General features: G+C 40.9%; 1 protein-coding gene across 1 annotated transcript in view; it reads right to left on the reverse strand.

Moving 5' to 3' along the window:
• Positions 1–27,850, reverse strand: part of SPEF2 (sperm flagellar 2) — a 103,732-nt gene that overhangs the window by 18,097 nt on the left and 57,785 nt on the right. Inside the window, exons 22-30 of the mRNA XM_054032996.1 lie at positions 26,738–26,865; positions 26,115–26,253; positions 23,722–23,859; positions 18,417–18,577; positions 17,230–17,416; positions 14,058–14,229; positions 11,172–11,294; positions 4,910–5,048; positions 3,628–3,857 (exon numbers count right to left, since the gene is read on the reverse strand). Coding sequence (XP_053888971.1) covers positions 3,628–3,857; positions 4,910–5,048; positions 11,172–11,294; positions 14,058–14,229; positions 17,230–17,416; positions 18,417–18,577; positions 23,722–23,859; positions 26,115–26,253; positions 26,738–26,865 — 1,417 coding nt within the window. The remainder of the gene's footprint in view (positions 1–3,627; positions 3,858–4,909; positions 5,049–11,171; positions 11,295–14,057; positions 14,230–17,229; positions 17,417–18,416; positions 18,578–23,721; positions 23,860–26,114; positions 26,254–26,737; positions 26,866–27,850) is intronic.

A 27,850-nucleotide genomic window follows, 5' to 3' on the forward strand; every position in this document is an offset into this window, starting at 1 on the left:
GGTTGGCTGGATATATTACCTATGTCTTTGGACCAATACCTCCTGCAGAAATAAAAGATTGCAGCATACCTTTTTCATTAGGGCATGGGAACTGTTTTGATGGTCTGCTCTTGATGGAACAAGAGCACTTTGAAGGAGAGGACTGTTCTTCCAACAGACTACTCTATTATTGTTTTCAGTGGGGTTTTTAAAGCTGTTATACTGTGGCTGTGCAGGAGACAAAGAAAAAGATTTTTTCTTCTACCATCCCATCCCCAAAATCTTGTTCTACAGACTTTTTTCAGATGACTGATAACTTGGACAATCCAACTGACTTCACTCAGAGGATGACTTTAGTTTGGTTTGTGAGGAAACTCCCTTTTACTTTGTGGAGGCACTTTGATTCTGACCAAACTGTCTGCTTCTGTGGAAGCAGGGCAACTGTTTGGGGGACAAATGCTGCCATCTGTTTCAGCCAGTGGTACTCTGTGAAGTACTGGAGGGGGATCAACCTCAGTTCTGGATTCATGTCATTCCTGAAAACTGGGGAGGTTCTGAATCCAGTGATAATGCAGACTGTCAGTGCCTCTTTTAAGAATATGCTGCCGGCTTTCTTAAAAAACAATTGATAAGGTTTTTGTCCAAGATGCCAAAAATTGATGTTGATTTATCTGGTTAACTATAGTCCTGTACCTAATCTTCTCTTCATGGTTAAAATTACCTAAATAGCTCAGATTTCCTTGATTCTTCTCAACTGGGGTACCGACTAGGTTACGGGACAGAGATTATGTTGATCGCATTGATTGATGACTTCATCCTATCAGTGAATAAAGGCTGTGCATGCTGATATCTTTAGATATAAAGTTGCTATGGACCATATATATGGACCATGGGGGAAGGGACAGGGTTGTCCTCAATCTTTTTCTCAAAGTTCCCAGAAAGTAACGTTTGGCAATTGCCATTTCTCCGTGAAAGTGCTAACTGCAGGGTTCCTTCTTGTTCAACATTTATATAGGATTTTTAGGAGGGTGAGTGAGATAGCACGAGCTGCATTGCTTTCAACAGACAGATGATTCCAATCTATTATTTCTGTTCCTTCTGCCCCAGATAGTACAGTAAATTATCTTTTCCAGTGTTTGGCTGTATTGAAAGTGAGCTCGCTAAAGCTCAATCTAGATATGTTGATTGGCTGGGGAAACCAATCGGAAGATATGGTGAGGATTATATCTGCTTCTCTGATTAAGGTGTCTGTCTCTCACTTCTCACTCACAATTGCAAATGGAGTATCTAGTTAGATTCCTAATTACTGCAGGATGATCACATTTCAGCAGGAACCAGACTGTTCTCTTTGATTTGTGTCTGGCCAGGAGGTTGAGATTTATTGATTTATTTTGGGAGGCAGGGGAGGGGGAAGATATGTATGTTATTACCATGAGTCATGCCTTTGTCACTACAGAAGTAAATTACTGCAATGTGCTCTTTGTGGGGCTACATCTTAAATCCATTCAAATGCTGAACAAAGTGCAGAATGCAGCAGCCCATTTGTTAAGGAAGATATATATCTATCAGGACATTACACCACTGCTTGTTATCTTCACTGGGTACCTGTAGGTTTCTAGGTAGAATTTAACGAGTTATTTTTGATCCTGTGGGTTCCTGGCCACTAACATTACCATAATACCAATAACATAAAACAACAACAACAAAGCCCATATGGCCCGCGACCTGCCTACTTCAGAGATCAGCTCTATTCCTGTGTTATATTGTCATTGCAGAGATCAGTGGAGGCTCTTGAACTGGTGTCCCTTTGGCTTTAAAAGAGAGGGGACTGCTGGTAGGGCATTCTCAATGAGGGCCCCTTGACTTTGGAACTTGTTCCCCACTTGGTCCAGAATAGCTTGAGTCTGTTGACCTTTCTTTTACTGGAGGGGGATGCTATTTAAGGGGAAACATTGGAGGAAGGTGAGATATTCTACATTTTTTTTTTTTTGCTACAAGATTTAACTGGTTGTCATCAATATATGATGGAAATTATTGCTGCATTTAACTATATAGAAATGTTAAGGGTGTTAAAGTCTGTGTTAGACATATTTTATAGTCTTATATATCTAGTAAATAAATCTAAAACAAAAGCTCCTTGAGGGAGTGACCAGCCATGTTTGATGTCTGTGAAGTCTGCTTTACTCCTATGGAACTCTATAAATGAATGCAAATATAAGATATTCCCTGCTTCTTATAATTAGTTATATGCACTATACTATCTGTTATTTTATTTGCTGCAGAGCAGTTTGGAATGCTCTCTCTCACGTTCACAAGACAGAAAGATAGACATCTCTTTAAAGGAAAACTGTAAACATGTTTCTCAGCCAAAAGTTTTCAAGTTCAAAAGGTGAGCTCACTTTTTCTCCGTAAATATACAGTGAAATGTATTTCAACTTAAGGACTAAATTCATCTTTAGTGGGACTTCGTGAGCTTTAATGCATTACACTGGGTGGATTTGATTATGATGTTTAACTACACAAGATATTTCTGACTGTATTGGCAGCACAGGTGCTGGAAGTAGGGATGCTGGGGGTTCTGCTGTACCCCCTGGTTTGAAGTGGTTCCTATCAAATAGAATTTACAGTTTGCTTCAATAGCTCACAGCAGTATACAAATTGTTCCAGCACTCTGGACTGGTGGTAGCGGTCATTTGTTACAAAAGATGATAATTTGTGACATTGTCAGTAATGAATCCTTGTGTAAATGATTGTGAACTATTTTCCATTTCATTTCATATTGATGTAACTAATTGGGAAAAATATATATTTAAATAAAAGGTTTAATTTTTAAACACAAATTATTTTGCATAATTCTAAAACCAATATTAGATCATGCTGGAACTAGTTTAAAATCTTTTACCCAGAGTTCCCACATTTCGAAGGTGTGTTTATATTAAGTAAAGAGACTGCTGTAGGGTCACTGATTGCATGAAATTGTTGGTTGGCTCTACAGTTAAGCTGTTTGCGGGATAAACTATTGTTGAATCTAGTAACTGAACCACAACAGAGCTAAAAGCTTCATCTCCAAGTGTTGCAGGAAAAAAAGAAAGATATCTGACCTACTACTTGTAAATTAATGGAATGGTTGCTGTATATTGACAAGAGGCATTCTAGAGGTGTTGCAAGCTCAAGATATTTCAACCAATGCTTTGATGCCTTTTGGCTAAAAAGGCACCAATGTCATAAATGATGTCATTTTTAATAACATGGCTGCCATCTGCACTGAACTCAGAAGTATTCATTTAATTAAAAACTTGTATTTGAAAATGATTCTTACCTTATGAATTTTAAGAATTTCTGAGTTAAGCAAGATTGACACCACTTTTAAAAGCACACACAGCATACTGATAGTTCCAGAGAGTTACTTTAGATTTGAGTATAGAGGAACTCAGATCAAAGACTCTTACAGATCACTTAAATGCTGGATACCAGCATTCTGACTTTGCTCTTAATAACAGTAGTAGCATCTCAACTTACTAGCATAAATTAGTGTATGTAATGCTGTTGGCTAAGTATCAAAAATGGTTTAGTAGCTCCTAACAGTTATTTTAAATCTTGATTAGGTAACTAATTCTCTTATGAATGCATAAGAATATTTTTTCCTACCTTTAGGTGCCACCTGTAGAAATTGCTTATGGAGTGTGCTAAGTTGTGAAATAGTTAGGGTACCATTTACAGATGTCTCTACAGGTGGAGGCCGTGGTGGAGGGATAGGATCTGGAATTACTTTTACATCATTGCTTATGAAGAAGTCTGTCTCGTCTAAAACCAATTCATATTGGATTCTCGTAGAACATTCAACGTGGTGGCGTGCAATCTCAGTTAATTTGTCAACACTAAAAATTGAAATGCAGGAAGCAATTATTACTTTAAAATGTAAGATAGTAGTAACTTTGAGTCAAATTCTGAAATATTTCATCAATGGGAGATTTTCTCTGTTAAGGACCACAAATCCTCTGTGTGGATCATGGGAAAGGGGGTGGGGGTCAACATGCGGCTCTATGACCAAGCTAGTTATTTCTCACTACATCCTGGCAGCATGCTCTGTTTGTGACTGCTGAGGGAAGTCCATTTAAAGTGAAATCCCAGCCACAGAGAAAACCCGATGGAAAGATAGTACATGTTGAGATTTTCAGAACTCCATAGGGCAAAAGAGGTGATGTGTATTTGCCTGACCTCACCTTGTCCACCTACTTCAGCCTGTCGCCCTGTCATGTGCCCCTGCATGGACTGATGGATCTATGGAGCACATTCTGCAGGGAAAGGAGTAATACTGCTGTAGAGGAATAAGTACTTGGATATTACAGTGGGAAGAGTCTGACCTGCACACAGAAGATCCCCTCTACATGAAAGTCAGGGAGTCATGATTAGGCCCAAATCTACACACTTCTTGGGCACTGGAGACTAATTTGTGTCACAAAGCAGGCCCTCATGTTCTTATGATCTTTAAAATAACTTCTGTCAACTGCTATACACAGTGGGTTTAACAAAAGGTGGAGGATTCTGGAATGGCAGAAGCACAGCAAACAAGATCCCAAAATTCCAAGGTGGCAGGAGCCACTACTTGATATTGTTGCTTCCTATGAACAAAATTTCGGGTTCTCTACTAGTGTTCATAACTGTAACTGTATTTCCTAAGAAAAAAATAAGACTGAACAGTTGTGTACAATATTGCTGACTACACTTTTTAACTTCCCAATGTATGCAGCACTATAGGGCATATATCATAAGGCAAGATCAAGTCCCAAACCCTGAGAGTAAAATTAACAAGCAAAATGATTAATTTTTGTACATTTTTATAAATTATTTGATTAGGTCACCTGTCTGAACAATAACTTTTCTATTCTACTAAAATACCTGGTCTATTTAAAAATTAGCCATATATTACCTGGACATTTCTGCAAGGAACCTGGCGCCAAGCCACTTTTCCATATATTTGTAAGTTTCTTCCGCTTTCATTACTAGTTCTTCAACAAATGTTAATGCCTTTGTCTTTATCAGCTGTAGTCGAGATTTTGCAGCTTCCTCTGTTGAAACAGTCATTTCATAATAATAATTTATTTATACAATCTGAAGTCTATTTTCAAGCTTACTTGAAAATAGGCATCTAAAGTTAAGCACCGAAACTTGCACTCAGGCATCAAAATACCTATTTAGGTTTCCTGTGTTCATATATTATTTATATATTTTTTTTAATTCACTCAGAATTTGTTTTACAAAATATACCTACTGTTGATATCAGAACGTGCATATCACAAGGATATAGCAAAGTTAACCAAACTGATGTCGAAGGAAGAGGTGATAAGAAGACATTAATTAAGACAGTACCCTCTGACAAAAGTGTTATATTTAGAAACTCAATGGTGAAAAAGCCAGATAGTCTGCTGGGGATGATTTCAAAACATTTCCTTTAAAACTTGAACATAAAATGTAGATGTTCTACAGAGGAAGTGTTCCTTTTATTTAAAAATTATATCAATAATATTTAGGTAATTTAAAAAAATGAAATCTTTTCAGAGAGAGACCATTCCTTTCTCAGATTTTTCAAAAGGGGGAAAAAAGCAAATCTCAAATGATACAAATTTTATGGGAACCATAACCAATGTTTGTTCTTTTGTTCCTGACCCAAAGCTCATTGAAATCACTGACTTTACAAGGCTTTGGATCGGACCTTCCAAGCCTAGCTGTTTTATATCTCACAAATCCATACTTATTATTATAATTCCCTCTTTGTGAAAATTGGTTGTTTTAGTGCGAGGAAAAACCGGTTACCTACCTTCTCGTAACTGTTGTTCTTCGAGATGTGTTGCTCATATCCACTCTATTCTAGGTGTGTGCACACCCACGTACACACTCATCAGAGATTTTTGCCTTAGCGATATCGATAGCAGTATCCCTACGCCCTCTCAGTTCCTTCTTGACAGCAACTCCGACAGAGGGGCAGGAGGACGGGTAATGGAATGGACATGAGCAACATCTCTAAAGAATAACAGTTACAAAAAAGTAGGTAACCGTTTTTTCTTCTTCGAGCGCTTGCTCATATCGATTCCATTCTAGGTGACTCACAAGCGGTATCCTTGGAGGTGGGCTCACAGTCTAGCAGCTTGCTGCACTGCTCTATCAAAGCCTGCTGGGTAAGTACATAATGGGACATGAACGTGTGGATGGACGATCAGGTGGCTACCCTACAGATGTCCTGGATAGGCACTTGGGTTAGAAAAGCTGACAAAGAGGCTTGTGGTTGTATGGGCAGTTACAATCATCAGAGAAGGCACCTTTGTCTCATCGTAGCAGCAGCAAATGATGCAAGAAGAAATTATTTGACCGGACACTGGACGACCTTTCATCCTGTTGGCTACCAAGACGAACAATTGTGTTGACTTGTGGAATGGCTTGGTCCTTTCAATGTAGAAGGCTAGTGCCCTCCTGACATCTAGGGAATGCAATTTAAACTCCTCCTCCTCCGACTTATGTGGCTTTGGAAAAAAGACAGGTAAGTAAATGTCCTGGCCCATATGAAACTGTCAGACCACCTGGGCAGGAAAGCTGGATGTGGCCGCAGCTGGACCTTATCTTTGTAAAAGACCATATAGGGCAGTTCCGAAGTAAGCGCCCTAATCTCAGAGACCTGGCAGGCAGCTGTCCTTCCAGGAAAGGAGGAGAGAGCAGGAAGCCAGAGGCTCAAAGTGGGGTGCCATGAGCCGTGACAGCACAAGATTCAGGTCCCACGGAGGAACAGGGTCCCTTACATATGGGTAGAAGTGCTTGAGGCCCTTGAGGAACCTGGCAGTCATGTCCTAGGTGAAAACCGACCCTACCCTCAAGCGGCAGATGGAAGGCAAAGATGGCAGCCACCCTTTTGAGCAGGGCCTGTTGCGAGGGGCCTGTCACTGCTTTGTCCGGAGACAACAAAGATGACTGCACCGCAGGGGGAGAAGTGGCTTCCCCTTGCTCATCTGGGGACAGCTCCTTGGGCGTTGGGGGCCACTGTGTTGCCCGCACGTCCGATTCAGCACCATGCACCGACTGTGCCGGGGGTAGCTCGTCCGAAGCGGCCTGAGAGGAACGGTGGGAGTATGGGACTGGCATAAAAGGTACACCCTATGTGTTCCAGTACTGCCACTGAATAGGCCGTGGCCCCTGCCTCCACGCTGCCACCGCAGGAGTCACACCGGTCTCGTGGGCCGGTAGTAATTCACCTTTTATAGGTGAGGGGCTGAACTCTCCTTCTGACTTGGAGCATTGCCCTTCCGGTGACCAGGGCAGAGCTGTAGATGCCTGCGTCTGTTGACTGACCCTTGCCGGCGACCAGTAAGAAGAGGATCCTTACCCCGGTAAGGATCAGTGCCTGCCCAAAGAGCAGTACCAGGGAGCTGCAGACCGTGCCGTGACTGGGAATGATCACGCAACAGGCAGGAAGGTGAGAATCTACGCCTGGGAGACTGCCTAGGTGATGGTGATCTGCGCCGTGGCGATCTCTGGTGGGAGGCCTGATGGTACTGTGGGTATGGGACTGGCGTCATGACTCAGGTGTCCCATGCCATGTAGGTGGAGACCTTGGCGTCAAGGACCGGTGTCTTTTAACCGGGGACCGAAGATGCAGTGCTGGGATTCAAGGCTGCGGTGATGTGGATCGACGTCTGCTGTCTGCGGACACTTCGTTTCTTTAGAGGGTAGTCCCATGACTGCCTTGTCCGTAGATGCCATGGCCTTAGCTGGGTTCATCACCTGGCTTGGCATCTGCGGTGCCGGATGACCTACTTCCTCTTTGACCGCCGGGCCCGCTTTGGGCACACATGACCCTACTAGGGGCCGGGACCCCCGGCCGCTCCCGGGAGCTGGAGGTGGATCCTTGGCTGGGCTAGGAGGTCTGACCGCAGTGGTATCACCAAGTGGCTCCGGAATGGGCACGTGGCCTAACACAGGTCCTTTGCCCAAAGCCCCCAAACTGTGTCGGGCAGATTCCAGTGCCAGCGGTGTGTTGTGCACTGATACCTAAGTGCCGGGCATGGAGTCCGATTGAGAGGGCTCCAAAGCAGGATGAAGCGCAGCCTCCATGAGGAGGCCCTCAAGCGGATATCCCGCTCCTTTTGAATTCAAGGGTGAAAGTTTTTGCAGATCCTGCACTTGTCCTTTCTGTGGAACTCCCCCAAACACTTCAAACAGCTAGTGTGGGGGTCACTAATGGGCACCAGCCAGCTGCACTATGAGCATGGCTTAAAGCCTGGGGAATGGGGCATGCCCCGCTGCAAGGTGAAGTCCCAGCTGGGACTATAATTCCTAAACTACTACTCTAACCCTTAACTTAATGGTCTAACTAAGTACCTATCAACTAAAAAAAACGGAGACAGAACAATGGGTTGTAAGAACCACTAATGCTCTTGCATTACAAGATGCAAGACAAGGCGCTCCAACCAACCGTCACGGGCGGTAAGAAGGAACTGAGAGGGCATAGGGTCGGCAGCACCTAACATACCAGCGCATGAGCGTGGCACTCAAGGGGGCGCCACAGCCAACCCTACGCATACTGCTATGGCAAAAATCTCCGTTGACTGTACATCTGGGCACACACACACCTAGAATGGAATCGACATGAGCAAGCACTCGAAGAAGAAAAAACTGTTACCTACCTTGTTGTAACTGTTGTTCTTTGAGATGTGTTGCTCGTGTCCATTCCATTACCTACCCTCCTAACCCTCTGTTGGAGTTGCTGGCAAGAAGGAACTGAGAGGGCCTAGTGTTGGCAGTGCCTAATATACCAGTACATGAGCACAGCACCACAGCCAACCCTATGGATTCCGCTAAGGCAAAAATCTCCAACCACTGTGCACGTTGATGTGCGCACATCTACAATGGAATGGACATGAGCAAGCACTCAAAGAAGAAATATTTGCCTACAGAGATCTATGAGTAAAAAATTCCATGTAACTTAGAAAAAACTGGCATTTCAAAATGGGAGGACTGAAAAAAGACTAAAAGAATTTGTTGTCACAGAGATTTTAGAGTTAAAAATGGAGGCAATAGACAGAGAAACAGGGTCTTCGGAAAAGATAAATGTCTTAAAAATGGGTATGGAATGTGAGAAAGAGAAAGATATAAAACAGATAAATAGAGGAATGAAAAACCTGAAGAAAAAGAAAGAAGACCAAAGAGTAACACTGAACTAAGAGTATCTCAAATCTTGAAAGATCCACGTAGGCATCCAATGTTCAACTCAATTTTCTATTTTGAGACCTGAAGAAGAGCTCTGTGTAGCTCAAATGCTTGTCTCTTTCACCAACAGAAATTGGTCCAATAACAGATATTGCCTCATCTACCCTCTCAATTTTTCATTAAATTTAATGTTACTGCTAGAAAATGTTTTTCTAAACAAACAAAAAACGTAGTTGCTGCTGACAGTAACTTCGATAGGTAAAACTGTAAAGCAGTTTCTGTTATAGATCTTATTCCAATATGCCAATAATAACTTTCCAAAACAATCATCTTTTGGGCTGAAACTTTCCTTAGGCAGACTCTACACAAAGATGAATGTATTTGGAAGGTCTGAACAAAATCCCTTCAAGGTCATCTTTGAGTTAAATGAAAATGAAAAAAAAAAATACACGCTTCCTATTTTCAGCAAAAACAGCTGATGTTTGAAATTTTGAACTTGGCATTAACTCATTTTTCTCTGAGATCTGCTTGATTTGGGAGGGAAAACTGTAAAAATAAAAAGGTATAAGCAACTGAAAACACCTCAGAGGATTTTTAGTGTACATCCACTAAGCTTTTCAGTACAGCTTAATCAAGTGCTGCCTTCTTTGTAATTTCTTTGCACATTTTCCAGGAGCTGCTGCTCTCAGTCTGCAAGTGGGACAATGACATAACAATCTGTAAGTATCAAATTGAATCACACAAGTCTCAAAAAATCCAATAACAGAAAATACTCTCAGACCAGGAACACAATTAAAAATAAGGCATATACACACAACTGCTAAATTCAGTGAGAAATCAAAATTCAAAACTCAGTAACCGCCCACAGACTTGCGTATCTCAACATATCTAGACACTTAACTGGTCATTTTCACTTCCAGTTATTACGATTGCAGGTGTATCCGTGGTATCTGCATTTGCAAGTTATGTTACTAAGCTATTATGTAGATGTGGCCCTGTATGTTTTAGTTCTCCTTTGATACATACCCTTGGCTGTTTTGCAAGGCAGGTCTTTACCTCTTTAAAGTTAATTACATTCCCCTCCCTACTTCCAAATATCTGATTTTAAAAAATATTTTTGTGTGAAATTGGGTGAAACATTGTTGACGCTTGTGAGTGTAACAGCCACCCTTCGTTCAGGATAAATGTAAGAAGCAATGAAGCTCCTTTGTAGAACCGATAGCTGAAACAGTAGGGGCCACTGCTCAAAACACAGGCCATCTGCAAGGCTGATGTGGGAGTTGAGCCAGGTGGTTGGAGGGGTTCTCCTTCGAGACTGAACGCAAATGCAGAAGGCTGATTATGGTTTGAGGGAGTTCTGCATATATGTGTGTGTGTGTGCATGCACAGAAACATGCCAGAAGCACATAAAGGAGGCAGGAAGGAAGCCCCAGAGACAGCCAGAAAAGCTCTTGTAGCATTATCTTGAGAAAAGCTGAGAGAGAGAGTTTTTGGGTAGAGTGCTGGCTGAAAAGAGGCTTGGCACTGTGAGAAAAGGGACTGTCTCCTGCTGTTTCATTCCTACTGTATTCAGGAAAACTGGACTTTATACATTCTTTGATGCAATCCTGTTTATTCACAAACAAATACCTGACTCCCTCTAACAGAAACAACCCGGAAGATCATGAATATTGGTTAACTGCTGAGGTCAATATTATTTAACTTGTTCGCTTACAATGAACAGCTGATAGTAGAAGGATGACAGGAAAGAGAAGAGAAAGTACTTTTAAGCCTCTCTCTTCCATTTTGAATATATTTATTTAAAAATTATTGTCTAACACTATTTTTGTAAGTTTCCAGGATTCTTCAGAACCCTTTTCTCCCTTTTCTCCGCACCCCCCATTCACTCAGCAAACTTTCAACAAAACTTTGCAGACAGTTTCAAGTATTAAAAAAAAAATCTAAATTGGAAATGATGACCAACTTCCACAATGTAGCCCACTGAACTAGTTACATACCTTCATATTCAAGGGCACTAAAATATTCCTGTTTCATTTTAAGCTTTAATTCTTGTTTCTTTAGTTCCTCTGGTGTTAGAGGAATGGGAGTGGCTTCAACCACAGGTGCTGGAGAAGGAACACCTGCAAAGAAAAGAAAATATTTTAACCAAAAAGGAAATCTCAATCTTTGGACTGCATATATGTAGACAGTACAGCATAGTACAATTTGTTTTATGGAAAACAGGTATTTTCAAATGAATCTGATACCATTTTTATGAGATTACAAGTTTGGTGAATAAATGTGATTGTTGACATAATATCCTTAGACTTCTGTAAGGCATTATTACTGCATGACATCTCAATTAAAAAAATTAACACTATAATAAATCAGTGTAGCACCTATTAAATGGATTAAAACTGGGTAACTAATAGAGCTCAAAATATAATTGCTAAAGGGAAATGATTATCTAATGGAGTTGTTTCTACTGGGGTTCTAGATGGTCACAATGATTCCTTGTGGCCTTAAAATCTATTAATCTGTGACTATTTTCAGGTACACTCTGTACCTTTTGAATTCTAAGTGTCAGTCAAATTCAGAGATGAAGTAAATGGTGATAAAAGTTCTATGTTGATAAGTAGGGCCCTACCAAATTCATGACCATGAAAAACACATCACGTGAGATCCGTGAAATCTGGTCTTTTATGTGCTTTTACCCTATACTATACAGATTTCACAGAGGAGACCAGTGTTTCTCAAATTGGGGGTCCTGACCCACAAGGAAGTTTCTGGGGGTTCACAAGGTTATTTTAGGGGGGGTTGGGATATTGCCACCCTTATTTCTGCACCATCTTCAGAGCGGGGCAGCCGGAGAGCAGCGGCTGTTGGCCGAGCGCCCCGCCCTGAAGGCAGCACCCCGCCAGCAGCAGTGCAAAAGTAAGAGTTGCAATACTGTACCATACCACCCTCATTTCTGTGCTGCTGCCTTCAGAGCTGGGTGCCTGGAGAGTGGCAGCTGCTGACTGAGGGCCCAGCTCTGCAGGCAGCAGCGCAGAAGCAAGGCAATACCGTACCATGCCATCCTTACTTCTGCGCTGCTGCTGGCGGCGGTTCTGCCTTCAGAGCTGGGATCCCAGCCAGTAGCCGCCGCTCTCCAGCTGCTCAGATCTGAAGGCAGTGCAACCATCAGCAGCAGTGCAGAAGTAAGGGTAGGAGTACTGCAACCCCCCTGCAATAACCTTGCAACTTTTTAAAATCATCCTATTAGTTATTTTTACATGATGGACCTAAAGCCTGAAATGAAAACACCACCACTAATATTATAAAGCTATTTTATAATTTTGTTTTTTAATACTGTGTTGGCACTTTAATTGCAGTCAAAGCACTTTGACTGTTAAGTGTTGTTAAGTACAGATAATGATAACTTTTCTTCCCCAACAACTGACTTGCAGCTGCTGTGGTGGTGCAACAGGATGATACCAGATCAGTATATCAGGTTGAACATAACTCTAATGATCAAATCTAAAGGTAACAAATTGAGTGCAGCAAGTTATATCACTCTTTCAGTAAGTATGCTGCTGCGCTGCCTACAAGATAAAAAAGAATTGTATTGTATACTCCTAGGATGTGAAAGCCAGAAATAAAAGTTGATCAGCTCTTCCACTCTCAGGAGATTTATTTGGCATAAAATGAAAAATGTATCCATTAATATCTTATATTGCGAGGGAAGATGGTTAAGGCACTTGACTTAGATTCAGGAGATCTGATCTCTGACACGGACTACTTGTGTAACCTTGGGCAAGTAATTTAGTGTATGTCTCCACAGCAAAAAAACCAACAACCCTGTGGCAGCAAGTCTCAAAAGACTTGGTCTCATGCTATGGGGCTGAAAATACCAGTATAGACATTCAGGCTTGGGCTGGAACTTAGCCTCTAAAACCCGGGTGCCGGAAGGAGGAGGGGAAGGGTCTTGGAGCTCTGGCTCCAGTCCAATCCTGTATGTCTACACTACTATTTTCAGCACTGCAGCATGAGACCCACAAAGCAGAGTCACTTGACTTGGGCTCTGAGACACCAGGGCTGCAGGTATATTTTTGCTGTGTAGACATATGCTAAGAAACTTGCTACAAGTAGTCTGTGGCAGAGAACAGGGTTTTGTTTTTGCTGTGTAGACATACACATAATCTCGTTGTGCTTCATTTGCCCATTTTTAAATACTTTCTTTCCCCTACCATTTGTCTATCTTCTCTATTTAGACTGTCAACTCGTTGAGGCAGAGACTGTCTCTTATTATGTGTACATACAGTACCTATTACAATAGGGCCCTGATCTTGGTTGGAACTCTAGGTGCTAATAGAATGCAATTAAATAATACATTGTTTATACCTTGTCAGAATGATGATAGAGCAGGGACAGACCTGACTGATCCATCATATTATAAAGATTGATACACTATAGTGTGGAATAATAGCCTTGGACTAGTTTTATCCTGTTCCTTATTAATAAAGTAAGAAGTATTTATATGCTTTTAGCTACACCAGGAGATTAATGTTAGAAAAGAACCAGCATTTTTAAAAAAGTTGACATAATTTGATAAAATGACTGCAATGTGTACATTTCCAAAGCAATGCACAGAAAAAGATTAGCAAGTATTATTTTCTGGTATTACTTTGAACATTTATCCCTAAATATTATTTATGATTTAATTCACCCAACTATCACTCAACAGTCTATGGATTTCTTTATCACTACCATATCAGCACACTGATTTATCATGTTTTGAACTATCAAAAGAAAAGAGAGAAAAGAATTAAACTTTTGTAGTTAGTCTCTTTTTTAACATATGTTAATTTAATTTGAATAGTTTTATGCTCTATTCTTAAAAGAAAATCACATGCTTCAGTTACCTTTCTTTTTGGTGGGTGATTTTGGAGGTGGTTTCTTGGCATCTTTGGCATCCTTTCCACCACCTTTGCCTCCTGCTGCCTGAGGTGGTTTTTGACGTTCTTGTTCTTTCTTTTCTAGCTGCTGGCGTTCTTTTTCTTCCTCTGCTTCTTTTGATTGTATTTCAGCAGTTACCTTAATATTTATATTTTAACTTAACTATTCTGTATCTATAACATACAATTAATATTTTGAACAAGCTATCCTTTATTTTCTACTAGTGGTTGCTCTGGATGTATAATATAAATTAGATATGTTGATTCTTGATTTCATATTTGATCAGTATATGATTACACTGGCCTACAATTTTTGAGAAGTCGTCTGCTTCAGAGATAAAATGTGCTATTTATTATGTATTTTGATGTGCTGAATTCAAATATGACAATTAAAACAACTGATTGGCTACTGTTTCTAAGATATTTAAGTTTTTACATTTTATGTCTATGTATATTGTGTAGATAGAGTTTTAATCATAAATTGTAAACCTAGGTCTTTTCATGTGTTTATGGTTGCTTTACATGATAATATTTCACCTGTCCTGTTTATGTAACACTTTAAGAATCAGCAAAAGGGTTATATAAATAAAATGTATTATGAAACAAAAGGCAAAAAACTATTATGTACATAGTTTAGTCCTATTCAGTGTCTACTCGGCGCTTCTTGGCTTGTCTCTTGTATTCATTAAATGGAGCATCTCTTGTCACTGTCCAGCAATAGTCTGCAAGCATTGATGGGCTCCATTTGCCCTGATAGCGTTTCTCCATTGTTGCAATGTCCTGGTGAAATCGCTCGCCGCTCACTGCTCCACAATTCAGTGGGAAAAAAATCTAGATGAGAGTGCAAAAAATGTATCTTTAGTGACATATTGCAACCAAGGCTTTTGCATGCCTTGAGGAGGTTTTCCACCAACAACCTGTAGTTGTCTGCCTTGTTGTTTCCGAGAAAATGTATTGCTACTAACTGGAAGGCTTTCCATGCCGTCTTTTCCTTGCCAGGCAGTGCATGGTCAAATGCATCATCTCGAAGAAGTTCATGAATCTGAGGACCAACAAAGACACCTTCCTTTATCTTATCTTCACTTAACCTTGGAAATTTTCCACGGAGGTACTTGAAAGCTGCTTGTGTTTTGTCAATGACCAGACCCAGCTTGATGTGTACGGGTGGTAACAAAATCTTCCTTGATTCAGCAAGTGGTGGATGCTGAATACTTTTCCTCCCAGGCTCCAATGACTGTCGGAGTGGCCAATCTTTCTTGATGTAGTGGGAATCTCTTGCACGACTATCCCATTCGCAGAGAAAACAGCAGAACTTTGTGTATCCAGTCTGCAGACCAAGCAAGAGAGCAACAACCTTCAAATTGCCATGAAGCTGCCACTGATGTTGGTCATAGTTTATGCACCTCAAAAGTTGTTTCATGTTGTCATAGGTTTCCTTCATATGGACTGCATGACCAACTGGAATTGATGGCAAAACATTGCCATTATGCAGTAAAACAGCTTTAAGACTCGTCTTCGATGAATCAGCCTCCACTCAGCTGGATCGTGAACGATGTTGAGGGCTGCCATCACACCATTGATGTTGTTGCAGGCTACAAGATCACCTTCCATGAAGAAGAATGGGACAAGATCCTTTTGACGGTCACGGAACATGGAAACCCTAACATCACCTGCCAGGAGATTCCACTGCTGTAGTCTGGAACCCAAAAGCTCTGCCTTACTCTTGGGTAGTTCCAAATCCCTGACAAGGTCATTCAGTTCACCTTGTGTTATGAGGTGTGGTTCAGAGGAGGAGGATGGGAGAAAATGTGAGTCCTGTGACATTGATGGTTCAGGACCAGAAGTTTCATCCTCTTCCTCGTCTGACTCAAGTGAGAATGATTCTGGTGCATCAGGAACCGGCAGTCCTTCTCCGTGGGGTACTGGGTGTATTGCTGATGGAATGTTTGGATAATGCACAGTCCACTTTTTCTTCTTTGACACACCTTTCCCAACTGGAGGCACCATGCAGAAGTAACAATTGCTGGTATGATCTGTTGGCTCTCTCCAAATCATTGGCACTGCAAAAGGCATAGATTTCCTTTTCCTGTTCAACCACTGGCGAAGATTTGTTGCACAAGTGTTGCAGCATATGTGTGGGGCCCACCTCTTGTCCTGATCTCCAATTTTGCAGCCCAAATAAAGGTGATAGGCTTTCTTAACCATAGTGGTTATACTGCGCTTTTGTGATGCAAAAGTCACTTCACCACAAACATAGCAGAAATTATCTGCTCTGTTCACAAAAGTACGAGGCATCCCTGCTCACTTTGGCTAAACAGAAATGTGTCCCTTTGCAAAATCAAACACTGACAAATAAGAGAGCATGACACTGTATGATTTCTAGAGCTGATATAGGGCAATTTGTTCAGCAGAGTGATGTCAGCTTCGTTATGATTGCATCATCCATGACTTCTAGGAATAACATGATGCAATTCATATCATGTATGACGCAATACCAGCTTCAGACTGCATCATTCATTGTTTTGCCTAAAAAGCAAGTACTGTCCAAACCCAGTCATAGATTTATTCATAGATCCAGTCAAAGATGTATTTTAGTCATTTCTGGTTTAAATTGAGATCCCTTCCCTTTATAACTCACTTATCCTCTGCCATTCCCAAGTCAAGGGTCGTATCTACTGACCCAATAGCATATCTTGAAAACTAGAGCCAATCAACAATTTTAAGCATCATTTTCGTTCTCAGTGACCCAGAATTAGTAAAGTTTGACTACATCTATTTTAGAAGCATTTTGGCTGTAGAGCAGTGTTATTAAATAAGGAAACAGCTGTTAAAGCAAAAAAGCAAGAAGGAAAAAGATGGCAGCTTTAAATATTTCTTAGAACAAATGATTTAAGTATTAAAAGGAAGCAGGGGAAGTAGTCCAACTGGTAACCAAGCAGGGCTAGACTTCAGCGAAGGCTGAGAAGCTGAAGAACTGAGGGTATGTCTTCACTAGCAATGATAAAGCGCTGTGCAGCAGCGCTTTAATGTGGCTGTGTAGTCGCGGCACCAGCGCATGGGTCTGGTATTTGGACTGGAAAGATTTAGATCTAACTATTTAGCCAATCTGTGAATCTTTACTAAACAAAGCATTTCTTACCATATTTGATATTGCTGTTACTGCTGCTTGCCATGTGTCAGTGATAAGTTTCTCATCTGCCCCAAAGTTAAATATTATACTTTCAGAGGAATTCCCCTCCTTATTGCTCTTTAGTTGAATTGCTTTGCTTTTCTGCTTGATGACATTTATTTCAGGAGAAGGGGGTCTACGAGAAACCATGGGAATCCTTAAAAACAAAATAAGAAATAACTCACTATCCCTATGGTGTGCTATATGGTTACATAGTGCAATTAAGTTACAGTATATTAAGAACCAGAATCCCATTTTCAAAGTCTGTTATAGCAAATGGAAAAAGGAGGAACCCTCCCACGGATCACAAGAGGTAAAATTTGTGGATGACAAAATCATATTGGTTAGTCCAGAGTAGAAAGGTTTATAAGGAACTCAAGACTGATCTAAACAAAAACAGGGGACTAGACAACAAGTAATACACACTGGATGGACTGATATTAACTACTCATATATATACTGATGGGGTCTTGATGGACTGTAACCATTCAGGTATCAATACAGGTATTGTTATGCACAGCATTATGCCATTGTTATACGCAAGTGATGGTATACTCACCTTGAATATTGTGTTTAATTCCTCACACCCAGCAAGGCTGCTTTAACTTATGTTCAGTTGACCCCAACCTCAGAGGCCATGCTCGTGAAATTTTAATTTTGTCACTGATCCAGAACAGAATGTTTAATATTGAACTATAATTAGTTGCAGGATTTGTTGGGGAACTGCCATAATTTGGGGAAAAGAAGGAACCTTTTATCTGGCAGCTTTTGTTGTTTTGTTACTGCAGAGAGAGGGGGAGGGATAGCTCAGTGGTTTGAGCATTGCCCTGCTAAACCCATGGTTATGAGTTCAATCCTTGAGGGGGCCACTTAGGGATCTGGGGCAAAATCAGTACTTGGTCCTGCTAGTGAAGGCTGGACTCGATGACCTTTTGGGGTCCCTTCCAGTACCATGAGATAATTATAATATATGGAGATATACCTATTATTAGATGGGGCAGCCAAAAGTGTCTAATAAATTAAATACATTACAATATTCAACATCTATCATATGGCTGTGATCACCATCATCTATCTATTTAACAGTTACACATGCACAAACACACTTATATGCTAAATTAATTATGTTACTTTTTTTTTTCCAATGCAGTTTTTACCTTCTTGACTTGCTTTGATCTACAGATTGCTCTACATTAACAATATCTAATAATGGGATTCTAGTGAACTCTTGACAGGCCTCTGTTGGCATTTTGCCTTCCATTCCCCTGTAATAGTCATGTAGAAATCTCTTTGTATCTTGGAAACGGTCCACTTCAACCTTCATAAGGGAAAACAGATTTACATTCAAAACTTGATGGAACAAAGCATTTTCTGTTTTTATACCCTGAAGTATAATATCAAAAGCAATGCCTACATCATGAGAATGCTTGATGGAGGCTAGAAAATAGGACTGGTTGATCATGTGTGTTTAAGTATTTTATAATAAATACATACTACAACATGTACTGGAAAAGTACACTTTCAAAAAGTGTATTCAAAACTTTAATACAGATATTTCTAAGCTTTAATAACAATATCAGCTATGAAATAGAAAAATATATTTAATTTGAATATAAAAATATATTGATATTTAATTCGGACACATATATATAAATAAAATTATATGAAAATAAATCTACCATGTGCTTATAAACTGTAATTAAACAGATTTGAATACATCTTTAATCCAAATTATGAAAAACTTTTAATAATAATACTATAAAGCAAAAGAAATTTGTTTAAATGACCAAGAAAGAATTATAATTGTGCAAGCAGTATAAAGAAAAAACAAGTGGATTTTGTAAGGTTCAAGACATCTAGTTATTTCAGAGTGAAGCCAAAAAGCATTAGCACCTGTCATGCTTTGATTTATTAAACCAGTAGTGTCGGAGTCTCTAACTGACAAAACGGCACTGCATATTCATGGGAAAATGAACAAAACCACATTCACAAAAAGAATAAAAATCTCATAGTGTAAAACAGCCAGTTGGCCATAAGTTAAAGATAAAAATTCTTCTGGCTGGTTACAGAAAACAAAGAAAGTGGATGGAAATCTGATATAGACTTGTTAGGGATATCAGACCTTGCTAAAATGAGTATATAAAATCTATACTGATACAATAATATAGCTACCTGAAGAACAGATTATAGAATCCCATAGTAAAACCTACACCAGAGGATCTCAGCAATCAGGAACTCTCTGCCTGTTTTGTTGCTATTCTTATTGCCTTCTCTGACAAAGCTGTTGAATGTAAAGGTATAGATATCACAATTTCAGACTTGCTAGTTTTAGCATGAGTAATTTTGCCCATCGTTGTCAATGAAGGTTATAGTAGGTAAAATTATAATTAATCATGTTAATTACGGTAATGTCAAAGGGCCAACCAAGAATGCAGACCCCTTGCGCTTGGCACTGTACGTACACAGAGTGGTAGATGATCCATGCCCTGAAGTAAGTAAGTGTTGGGGAAGGGATATAACCCACAAGCAGAGTGAACAATGTGATGGTAGCAAATATCATGTCAGTTCCACGGGGGTGGGGAGAGGTTATGGGTACTTAGAAGGTAACAGTTTGAGGGGAAAAGTCAGAAGCAGCTCAGTGACTTCGGACACAATCCCATTAACTTTCAATGACACTTAGTGCTTGACTACACATGAACTTAGTTCATGGCAAAGTGGGTGCACCCTGCATTAGCTTACTCTGCTAAGAAGGATAGCTCAAAGTGCACTAACAAACTAGACGAGCCTTATGCGGATACAAAAATTTGGATCCGCATCTGCAACAATTAAATTATATCCAACCCGTGATCCACACTCCACCTTTTATATGCATCTGCATCCACACCTGCACCCTCTAGAGCAGCAGTTCTCAACCAGGCCTACATGGCCCTGAGAGGGCCACAAGCCGGTTTCAGGGGGTCCATGGGTCCTGCCGGGCGGAAGCCCCGAGCACTGCCATCCCGTGCAGGGCTGAAGCTCAGAGCTCCGAGCTGAAGTCCTGGAGCATCATTTCTAGCGACTTCTACTTGCCCTAGATCATGTAAGAGCTGAGCTGTGCTCCCTATGTGAACAGAGAAGTGTCCATTTTTATAATGATCACTGGGGGAAGATGTGCAAATGGAACTCCTGTGCAAACGTTGTGATGGTCCTTCCACTGTTTCATGAAGGTAGGTACGGAAAGAAGCATATTTAGACTGTGCCTGGTGGGTGAACAGATGATTCTGAGTCACGCTTGAAGGCAACACATTTGTTGGCATGTTCCGTAATGAAGGTGGTGGCTGCCATGTGCCCCCGTAGTTGAATGCAATTCCTGAAAGTGGTTTGGGGGCAAAGCAGAATTCTGTTTGCTATGTTGGAAAGAGTCACAAATCTGTGCTGAGGAAGATAGGCTCTTTTTATCACTGCCCCCATCAAGATGTGCCCCTGTGAACTCTAGGTTCTGTACCCAGGTCAAGATGGATTTTTGTATGTACAGTTGTTGGCCCAATTTGAGGAAGAGTCCTCTGGCCTTGGAAGTTGCCCGAGACATCAGTTCCAGGGGGCGGCTGTTCAACAACCAATGGTCCAGGTAAGAGAATATTAAAACATCTTTCCTGTGGAGTTGCGTTGCTACCACCAACATAACCCTTGGGGCAGATGATAGGCTAAAGAGGAGCATTCAGTATTGAAAGTTATCCTGGCCAACAATAAAATGCAGGGGAGTTGAAGGAACTGTTGTTTATTGGACGTCTTCACCACAAGGTGAGAACCTGAGGCAAAGGGCACTGCCCAAAGTACTCTGGAGTGGGTGTTTTGCTCATGATCATATGCTTCTGAATCATGCTTGTTGCATTTCCCCAAATTAATGCCAGGTTACTTCCCTCTTTTTATTAAGTTTCTTTACTACACACAGACCCAGTGATTGCAAGAGGGGAAGTATTGTCTCTTAGAGATTCCCAGGGGTGGTTTGGAATTTCCCAGGTTACTGGGTGGGGAGCTCAAGCCAGTGCTCAGTTGTATTGTAAAAAGGACCCCTAGATATTGAACCTGGCCCTTGTGGCTGCCGACTGCACCTAGTAGATAGGTTACATGAGTAAGAGAGAAAAACAGAGTTGAGGGAATCTCAATAGGACAATTGCTAGAGCTCTGTCTCAGGCAAAGACAGTTCAGAAGGAACTGAGAGTGGTTCGCCCATGCAGTGCTATATAACAACAGCATGGGCATGAGACTGACTTAACACCCATGAGCAGGCCAAACGGACACTGCTATGAGAAATCACTGATCAAAGGTGCAGGGGGCTCTAGTGCACTTAGAGTGGAGCACCCATAGGGACACGACTCAAAGAAGAAGTGGTTAAACAAGTAATTGAAGATGGCAAATGAAAGGTTGATGTTTGACATAGTAAGAGACTAGCCCAACTAAATAGGGAAAGGCAAAATTATTCAGGATGTTGAAGCATGGATAAGATTGATTTGATGCTGTAGAGAATGGAGGCCCATGAAAAAAGGATGAAAATATAAATGTACAACATCATTTGTCAGTGCATCTAAGAAAAGTGATATTTAGAGTGTATACTTTTAAATATGATACTGTAAAAGAGCTCCAAAAATATATATAATCAATGTCAAGCACTTAAAAGTTAAGAAATGACAGAATTAAGCTTGCCTGTGCAACTTTAATTCAGTTCCCTTCTGTGTAGGCATGATGATAGTTTTAAATTACATGATAACATGATATTTTATCCATAGAAGTCCTGCTTCATTCAGTGCACAGGATGGATGGTGCTCTATTAAGATCAGGTATTGAATATTTTGTTTTATCTGCATGATTCAATGGATGGCCTATGGTTTATTCATGGCACACTATTCAAACCCTGCTCTGAATACTGAATTCTGAATTTCCTCATGAGCTTTTCTATGGCACTGATTAGGGTGTTTCCCAAACATTTATTTATCTTCAAAACACCCCTGTGAGGGGAGGGGATGGTATTATCCCATTTTACAGAGGGTGAGCTGAGGCACAGAGAGATTAAGGTCAAAACTATCCACTAATTTTGGATGCCTAATTTAAGAAGCTTAGGATCTGATTTTTCAGAGTACTTAGCATTAGATAGCACTTTATATTCAGAGCACAGCTCTCACTTGACTTCAGCTGCAGCTGTGAGTCTCCTTGCCCACCAAATCCCAGTCCCCAACCTGAGTCCCAATTTCCTCCACCTCCCAACACTCACTCACAGTGTCTCTCCTCACCTCCAGTTCCAGTCTCACTAGATTCCTTGTCCCAGTCTACTCCTTTCCCTCCCTCCATCCCTCCCGGTATGAATCTTGTCCTCTAGGCATTCAAGTCAGACAACTTCTTCATCCATGCTGCCTGGGCACCAAAAGGGAAGGATGTCATTGAGAGCACGGGCTAGAGAGTCTCCATTTTCAGTTCTAGTGTCTGTCCATGCCCTGGCCTGGAACAACTGGAAGCAGCAATTACAGGGAAAGTCCAGCTTCAACCCTGTAGCCCTGGGCTGGAGCATGCTCAGTCACTCTGTGGTGATGGTGCACGAGCAGTCTGGTCACTAAGAGCTGTGAGGGGATGGAGCATGTTCATTAAGGACAATACCTTTGGAGATTTTATCTGTTAAACGCTAAGAAGTTTTTACTGAACATGTGTGATATGAGGTTTTTCAAAGGTTTATAACTTGGCCAAACGTGAGCAGAATTTTTCAGGAACAGCAAAAGGCACATTACTGACACAAAAGCCAATCCCTATCAAATTTCAAGTCCATGTTCCAAATTTAAAAAATGACCAGATATTTTTTAAATGGCAAAACAATGTTTTTTTCCTTTGCTTCACTCTTAGAAATGGCTGAACTGTTTTGGCTGAAATTTTCCAAAAGACATCTAGCATATACAATTTCACCCCAAATGGTTAAAGTTTGGCAAAGTTAAAAGCAACAGAATACAGGGTCTTATAAAAGGAAGTATTGGGCAATCTTAAAATAGGTGGGTCTGGTAGCACTGTATATAATTATAGCATTTAGAAGGCTAAGTTAAGAACAGAGGCCATTATAAATAGAAAAGCATCACCTGTACCAGGATATTTCACTAAACTCATTTGATTGGAAATCTGAATGCAAATAGCAACATTATGCAATGTAGCCTGAAAATTTATTTTTACAGGACTATGATAATGTTATTTTTCTTGATCTGCTCTGCCCAGAAGGTAATACAATGCCAGGAGTGCACGTGTATGTCTTCTTTTTTTTATTTTCTCACTCCTCACTTCAGTCAGCTTCCTCCTTTAGTAGGACTGAATTAAAGGGATATTTGGTCTTGACTGTATAGTCTTAAGGAACCACACACATGAAGTCCCATTGAGATAAATACATTAATCCAAGAGTCTGCCCGGACTATTGCAGGATCAGGACTATATTGATTTAGCAATTTACCATACCTGCATAAGTGAAAAGAAATGGTTCATCAGGATTCCCATATGATCTGGTAACCAGCCATCATTCATGATATCACTACGTTCTTGCTCTGCTTCTTCCCTTTTGTTTTCACAAATATCCCAGAGACGGTCCCTCAGGTCCTAAATACAAATACTATTGCAAATAACTGATGTGTAAAACCTTAGGCAATCTTTCATATATTTAAGAAATTATATTGGTGTGCATGGCAAAGGCACCTTACTTCAATCCTATTGTTAATTAAACACCTTTTTCCTCAGTATAATAAAAGTCAATCCAAACGAACCTGGCCAAAAAGTAATCAACTAGGCCCTGAATCTCACAAAATCTAGCTTTGGAGACCCACCAGGGGCATGGATTGACTGAGAAGTAAGAAGACACAACTAGTAATACTGGTACCAATGAATGCACAATGTACCAGCTGTTTTTTCTCCAAAACTGGAGTGAGAATTGGTGGTGGTGGAGGCTGTAACCGTCACAGTTTTGGGGACCAGAATATAATTTTTGCTGGGCCAAAAGCCACTTATGGCAAACAGGTCTTTGAAGCGGAGATGCACCTGCACTGGCCTTTAAACCTGAAAGAAGGTACCCCTCATGCTTTGCTCTTAAAAAGCACTCAGTCCTTTATCTAATGGCGATTTCCCAGATTTCTTCTATATAGACACATAAAAAAAGAACAAAATTGAGAACAGAGGTACTGGTATACCGACCATATTTTTGACAAAGGAAAAGAATGAAAAGAAAAAGAAACAGTGCTTATTCCAAGTCCTCTGTCCGCCATAACTAAACTCCAGGATAGTTCCCTAAGCTTTTAGGATTTCATTGCAATGCACTGCAAAAAAATTACACTGCAATTATAACGTTTTGTTTCAATATGATGACAAGCACTTCAGGCCAGATCTAATCAATCATTTTAGCAAAACAGTTGGAAAATTATTTGCAATGTAATAAACTCATCTCTTTAACAAAGTTAATACAAGTAAGGTTCACCAGACTACCAACTGCTTTGAAAAGATCTGCTGAAAAGATTTTGCCATTGTATATTAAAATAACTACCACTTTGTCTCTTTCACAACAGCAATAAGTTTGACTCAGGGTAAGTTTTTCTCTAGCCTTTTCTCCTACCAGTTTATCAGTTGCAGGCTGTCAATGTAAAAAGAAAGCAAAGGAAGGGGAAATATGAGTGGCTAAGTTCAGTCCACTAGTAGTAGGTATTAATTTAAATTATTTGCCTACTGATAAAATTATAATCACTATGGCCAATAGGAGATATTACTAAAGTAACATGCAATATGAAAAATACAATAGTTTTATTTCATTGTATGCAGATCTTCTAAGACAGGGGTTCTCAGACTTTTGTAATGGTGACCCCTTTCACACAGCAAGCCTCTGAGTGCGACCCCCCTTACACATTAAAAACACTTTTTAAATATATTTAACACCATTATAAATGCTAGAGGCAAAGCAGGGTTTGGGGTGGAGGTTGACAGCTCACGACCCCCCATGTAATAACCTGGTGACCCCCTGAGGGGTCCCAACCCCCAGTTTGAGAACCCCTGTTCTAAGAAGAACAGTTGCATTCCTTTTCTATTTAATGAAGCTGATTCTTTAGTAGTAACTGCCACAATTTTTTTCCATCTCCTGGAATTCTGCACTTAAAGTCTATTCTTCTCTCCATGTGACCTTAGGTTTTGCCACTGAGATAGAGCATCACATATGGGATATTCCAACTCCAGTATTTCTTTTTAGCCTCTTGAAATTGTTTTTAACTGGGTTTATGCTATTCTCTTGGAAAAAGTATATTCTGACATTTTGATATTAGAAATCATTCTCTCTTTTTGCCAGTCATGTAATCAATTCTTCATTTTTCAAATGTTCACCTTGCTAGCTGGGCCGCAATTTTGATGGGGCCAGGAGTAATGGAGACATTTTCTGGGGCTGGAGGATGGCGGAAGGGGGTGAGAGCTCACCTGGAAAAGGCTGAGGAAGTGTTCCATGTGCCCCTTCTACTTTTCTTTTTCCTTCCCCCTACTCCTTTTCTTTCAGCATGTGGGGGCTGCTTTTCCCTTTCCTCCTCTTTCTTCCTCATGCTTAGTGGTGGGGAGAGGGGACATACTCGATCAGAGGCCTAGGCTCTGAGACCTGTACCACATGCCGCCACTGCCATTGGGCAGCAAGGGTTGTGCCAACAGGGCTCTGTTTGGTGACTGGTGCTGTTTGGTGGTGGTGGAGAGTGAGAAGGGTTGATATAATAGTTACCTAGGCACGGTAGCATTAGTACATTAGTATTCATATTTACATCAATCCTGTGTGAATTCAAATGCTCAAAGATGTACAAAGATGTACAGATAAATTGAAACATTTGCCATTTACTTACAGTAACCCTTTGGTGTAATTCTGCTTTTGTTTCTTCATCTTCCCACAGATCATCAGCAATGGAGTTATAATCAGATTGCCACTGAGATACAAACTCCTGCTTATGGTCTGGACGCTTCAGGTAATCCTTAAAATGGTTTCTGTGAACAGTGAGTCAAAACAAGAGTTTTAGCGCTAAAACATACATAGTGTACTAGGTTTCAGAGTGGTAGCCTGAATAAAGACTGGGAGTGGTTGGGTCATTACAAAACCTAAATTAAATTTCCCCAATACTAATTTCTACCTACTGTTACTCACACCTTCTTGTCAACTGTCTGTAATGGGCCACTCTCTTACCACTTCAAAAGTTATTTTTCCTCCCTTGGTATCCTGCTGTTAATTGATTTATCTCATTAGACTGACCTCACACTTGGTAAAGCAACCCCCATCCTTTTATGTGTTTATACCTGCTCCTGTATTTTTCACTCCATGCATCTGATGAAGTGGGCTCTAGCCCACGAAAACTTATGCCCAAATAAATGTGTTAGTCTCTAAGGTGCCACAAGGACTCCTCATTGTTTTTACAGTGTACTAGAGGATTAATATAAAATGAGAATTCTAATGCAATAAACTACAGTTACTCACCTATTATCTGCTAAGTAGTGAATCACAGAATACCGTTCTTTTCTTAAACACCCAAGTATAGTTTTGATGGTATTTTCATAAGTATTTTCTACCGTTTCCCAATAAGGTACTAAAAATTCAGGTATTTCCTGTTAATTATTAAAATACACAAATCTTTACTTTATATACTTCCTACAGCCTGTCCAAATACACCATCAGCAAGTATAGGAAAGAAGTATCTCTGGACATCAGGTTAACAATATATTTCCCTTATTTTATTTATAATTAAGGCCACGATTATGTCATGGAGGTCATGTAATTCGGGACTTCCATTGACCTCCGGGACATTTTCTGCCCCGGGGCTGGAGCTCCCAGCCAGCCCCGCCCTCGCAGCTCCCAGCCCCCAACCTGCAGCTGCCCAACCACGTGGGGAGGAGGGGCTGGTGGAACTGCAGCTGTCCAGCCACCTCGGGGCATGGGGGAACTCTCCACAGCTGCCCAGCCACAGCAAGCGGGGGGACCCCAGGCAGCTGCCCAGCCATGGCCAGTGGCCCCCCTGCATCTGCCCAGCTGCAGCAGGCAGGTGTGGGGACCCCGCGCAACTGCTCAGCTGCGGCAGGCAGCCGATAGACCTCCTGCAGCTGCCCGTCACGGGGACTCCCCACAGCTACCCAGCTTTAGCTGCAGCCGTGGCCAGGGCATCCTGCAGCTACCAGCTGCCCAGAGCAAGGGGACCCCGCAACAGCCCAGCCCCAGGGGCAGGGGGACCCTGGAGCTCCCACAGGGAGGGGGCTATCGGTGGGGGACCTGGGAGCCCCAGCAGCAGCGGGTGCTGAACCCACCTACCCCTTTTGTCAGGGATATTTTTAGTGAAAGTCAGGGACAGGGCATGGGCTGCCATGAATTTCTGTTTATTTCCCTTTTACTAAAAATATCAGTGACAAAAACTTAGCCTTAGTTATAATGTATTACAAATACCCTGCCAAAATAGAAAATTTACTCTGGATACATCTTTAATATTATGAAAGTGTTACCATCTTGTCAACCATGTGCATTGTCACTCTGAGGAATTAACCATAAACTTCTAATATATGTCATTATCAAATTATCAGATATTTTCAATACTATACACTG

This window comes from Malaclemys terrapin, chromosome 6 (genome assembly GCF_027887155.1).
Source record: "Malaclemys terrapin pileata isolate rMalTer1 chromosome 6, rMalTer1.hap1, whole genome shotgun sequence".
In the NCBI taxonomy this organism is placed as follows: Eukaryota; Metazoa; Chordata; order Testudines; family Emydidae; genus Malaclemys; species Malaclemys terrapin.